The sequence below is a fragment of the Macrobrachium nipponense genome, chromosome 18, assembly GCF_015104395.2.
Source record: "Macrobrachium nipponense isolate FS-2020 chromosome 18, ASM1510439v2, whole genome shotgun sequence".
Lineage (NCBI taxonomy): Eukaryota > Metazoa > Arthropoda > Malacostraca > Decapoda > Palaemonidae > Macrobrachium > Macrobrachium nipponense.
The window spans coordinates 83,125,962-83,130,089 of record NC_087211.1 but is presented as its reverse complement, the minus strand read 5'-3'; the positions used below and the strand labels follow the sequence as shown (position 1 = coordinate 83,130,089).

The following is a 4,128-nucleotide window of genomic DNA, read 5'->3' as shown; positions in this document are numbered from 1 at the left end:
GGAAAATTACAGATAACATAAGTATTGATGCCTTTATTATAAAAATACAAGTCTTATTAGAAATAGTATTATTTTCCAAATTTCTGTTCCTACTTACTCATTTGTAACTACATTTCCTGAAGGTATCACTATCAGGGTCAAATTGTCTATCTAAATATTTCAGGAGAATCCAGTGTTCCAGTTTCAAGAGCCAGTTGGGTCATATATAAAATAAATCCTTTTTTCATCAGCTGAATATTCAATTCCATCAAGCAAGAACCACACTGATGGGAGAGTAGTTCTGGCTGTACCTGTTCTGATTCTGGAAGTTCTGGCGAGAGAAGAACTGGGAGTTCTGTCTTGAGTTCTGCTGAGTCGGGCTTCTCTGCTGGTTCTGTGAGAACCGGGAACCCTGGTACTGACCTTCTCTGTTGTACTGTGACCTCTGGAACTGATTTCCTTGTTGGTACTGTTGTGACCTCTGGTAGTTGTCAGGGTGGTTATTGTAGTTTGAATCCCTGTTCCAGTTATTGTTGTTGTTGTTGTTGTTGGTGTACTGTTGTCTCTGGTTGTTCCTCTGCTGGGTTCTATAATATTGATTTTCATTCTGGTTTCGGTTGTATTGGTTGTTTCTGTTCTGGTTGTTCAGGTTGTATCTGCTGTTCTGTTCCTGAGAGTTGTAGTAGTTGTTGCCATATCTATCTGTGTTGTATTGTGATGAGTCTCTGTTGTACTGGTTGTAATTATTATTTCTCTGGAGTTGAGTTTGTTGGTTGTTATTGTAATTGGTGTAGTACTGGTTATAATTTTGACTGTTTGTGTTTCCATAACGTTGAGCAAATGACTGGAAGTTGTTTGAATCCCTGGAATACAAACTTCTTTGGGAATTGTACTGATCGTTGTTGAAGTAATTCCTGTTGGATCCATAACGTTGACTGGAATAGTCATTCCCATCATTGTTCCTCAACTGAAGATCATTCCTGTTTTGAATTTGGGAATTTTTTCTGTAGTACTGTTGGTTCTGGAAGTTGTCCCTATTAGACTGTTGGTCCTGGAAGTAATTCCTGTTTGACTGCTGGTTCTGGAAACGTTCATTGGTCTCATATCTGTATTGCTGGTTCTGGAACTGATTTTGGTAATCATTCCTGTCGTTCCTCTGATTCAGGAAGCGAGATTCCTGGTTTTGATTCCTGTAGGATTGTTGATTCTGGTTGTACTGCTGCCTTTGGTACTGGGAATACTGATTCTGTTGGCTGTATGTCGTGACTGGACTGCTGGAAACGCCATCAGCCCTTTCCTTGGTGACCTTGGCCTGGAATCCAGTGCCTGGAGCGACCGAGTAGTCGACTGTGCGCAGAGTGCCATCAGGGTCCATGACAGAATACTGACCCACAACGACGTCCCCTCGACGCTCCTCTCTGGCAGACTTCATGTCCCCGGTGGATTTGGCGTCGACGGCATAAGCCCAGGTGTACTCGGGGTTCTGGAAGGTATTGGAAATTAGTATACGTAGTCCATATAGAAGCCTCTGAATTATTTAGTCAAATATTCACAGAAATGGGACTTACACAAGAGTAGTTAGTTTCGAAAACTCACAGGGTCGTTGTAGACGGTCTGGTCCAAGCTGTACTCCTTGGCCATCTCCTGAGATCGTTGCCTGAAGGCGTCTGAGAAGGCCTCGTAGTTGTCGTAGAGCTGTCGTGCTGGTAGGAGCCCCGGCGTGGGCGTCGACGCCTCTGGAATCAAGGATGTAGGACCCATCCTGGCAGGAGGCCACGCCCACACACACCAGCACGATCAGGAGAGTCTGCAGGACAAATAGGATTCTTCACGATTTATCTGTTCACGTTATGATTATTATGATGCTTATTTTTTCAAAATTACTTTTTATTAATAAGAAGTAGAAGAAATATAAAAAAAATAATGTTATGAAAATAAAGGTGTTTTAACTCTAGGTGTCAAAATGTTTTAGGTATTGTACTGTGCGTTAAGTGAACACAAACACATCTTATATATCCATATATATATATATATATATAATATATATATATATTATATATTTTTTTTTTTATATATATATATATATATATATATATGTGTGTGTGTGTGTATATATAAAGACCGCTTACCTCATCCTCGGCGTAAGGCTGTCGGCAGTCAACTGGATAAACTGAACTTCCCCAACCCCTTTTATATGGTCTTCACGACATCCCACATCGCCAGGAAAAACCGGACCAACAATGGAATCTAGTAATGTTTCTCACACTCGAGATGGTCTCCCAGCGAGCACCATCAGGTGTTCACCTTCGGGAACTCACCTTCGGGAACAGGACACGGTCACAGACGAACGGAATCACTACGAATAAGGTCTGTTTCTGTATCTTCCATTTCTTTCAGTCATTTGCTTCTAAAGAACACTGCGTTCTTTGGAAGCTTGAATTTCGAGTCAGTGGCTCCTGTGTGTGGTGGGCTTGTTCCATATGAATAGGGTTCATCTTCTGAATAATAATAATAATAATAATAATAATAATAATAATAATAATAATAATAATAATAATAATAATAATAAGAAACATCAACTACCTTGCAGTAATAAGTGGTACGAGCACCAACCTGAGGGAGTGATAGAAAACGATCACGCAAAGATCCCCTGGGACTATGGTATCAGAACGGATAGGGTGATACGTGCAAATAGACTAGACGTGACGTTGATTGACAAAGTCAAGAAGAAAGTATCACTCATTGATGTCGCAATACCATGGGACACCAGAGTTGAAGAGAAAGAGAGGGAAAAAATGGATAAGTATCAAGATCTGAAAATAGAAGTAAGAAGCATATGGGATATGCCAGTGGAAATTGTACCCATAACCATAGGAGCACTAGGCACGATCCAAGTATCTTTGAAAAGGAATCTAGAAAAACTAGAGGCTGAAGTAGCTCCAGGACTCATGCAGAAGAGTGGTGATCCTAGAAACGGGGCCCATAGTAAGAAAAAAGTGATGGACTCCCTAAGGAGGCAGATGCAACCCAGAACCCCACACTATAAATACCACCCAGTCGAATTGGAGGACTGTGATAGAGCAAAAAAAAAATAAGAAATAAATTAAAAATAATAATAATAATAGCATGATTATTATTATTATTATTAGTTATTATTATTATTATTATTATTATTATTATTATTATTTTTATTATTATTTAGGAAGCAGACCTCTCTCAAGCATACTTTATTATTAAAAGTAATGGCTACTTCAGCAAGCATTACACTTGTAGAGATTCTTCTCTATTTTTGCGAATAGCGGCTTTTTCAGTGCTGACTTAAACAGGCTAGTAGAGCGCCTATAGAGGTCATGGTAAAATGCAGGGTCAAAATAGGTGTATATATTTGAATTTTACAGATAAACTATGATACCATAGTCATCAAAGTCATTAACGATTTTCTCTCTCTCTCTCTCTCTCTCTCTCTCTCTCTCTCTCTCTCTCTCTCTCTTTCTTAAAGCGAGCTTTCGTCTGGAGCTGCCAGACATCCTCGGGCTGGGAAGCTGAGGGTGGACTGATCTTGGTGCGGTGTCCGTCCTCCTTATATCTGTGGTTGACAGCAGGGGGTCTGCCCCATGCTTGTCTCCTATTGGCTGGAGGCGGTGAGTCTTGTTTTCATTGGCTGCCTGAGCCAGTCTCAAGCCACTTTCTTCGGGCCGATGGTTGCGTTGCAGCATATCCTGCAGCCGCCTGGACCTCCTAAGCGGCGCTGTAACATTGATGGGCGTTGCGCTACGCTGTGGGACGTCACGGCTACTTTGATTTCCATCGGCTGCAGGAGTAAACCTCGTTCGGAGGGCTTTGTCATCCATAGATGTTGTCATGATCGGTGGTGTCATTGTTGGTGGCAGGTCTTCTCATACTCGTAGGGAGGAGAAATTCTTCCTGCGTCGTATTCAGAGTAGGTTTATTTGCTGGGATGAGTAGCGCTTCCAGCAGGCGCAAAACCGTCGGGCATCAGGGGCCTTCCGATGATCTTCGTGTTCTTATGATGACATCTCGGGAGATGGCCTCGTGATGTTTGGTGCGGGCGTGATTCTTATAGCCCCTCTTGGGCGTGGCACGAGAGTCTCTTCGACAGTCGCATGGTAGTCATACCTACGTAGGCGC

The 4,128-nt window shown here is 41.9% G+C and overlaps 1 protein-coding gene across 1 annotated transcript; it reads right to left on the bottom strand.

Moving 5' to 3' along the window:
• Window positions 1-247: 247 nt before the first annotated feature.
• LOC135196681 (homeobox protein 2-like) lies at window positions 248-1,740 on the bottom strand. The gene is made up of 2 exons (XM_064223514.1): window positions 1,576-1,740; window positions 248-1,462 (listed from the first exon to the last, which is right to left on the bottom strand). The coding sequence occupies exons 1-2, from the start codon at window positions 1,738-1,740 to the stop codon at window positions 248-250; spliced, it is 1,380 nt and encodes a 459-aa protein (XP_064079584.1).
• Window positions 1,741-4,128: the final 2,388 nt, after the last annotated feature.

Bases quoted from the DNA above. Each gene is read 5' to 3' on its own strand.
- LOC135196681 (XM_064223514.1), bottom strand. From the start codon at position 1,740: ATGGGTCCTACATCCTTGATTCCAGAGGCGTCGACGCCCACGCCGGGG. The intron at 1,463-1,575 runs GTGAGTTTTCGA...AATACCTTCCAG, and splicing joins AGACCGTCTACAACGACCCT to AACCCCGAGTACACCTGGGC.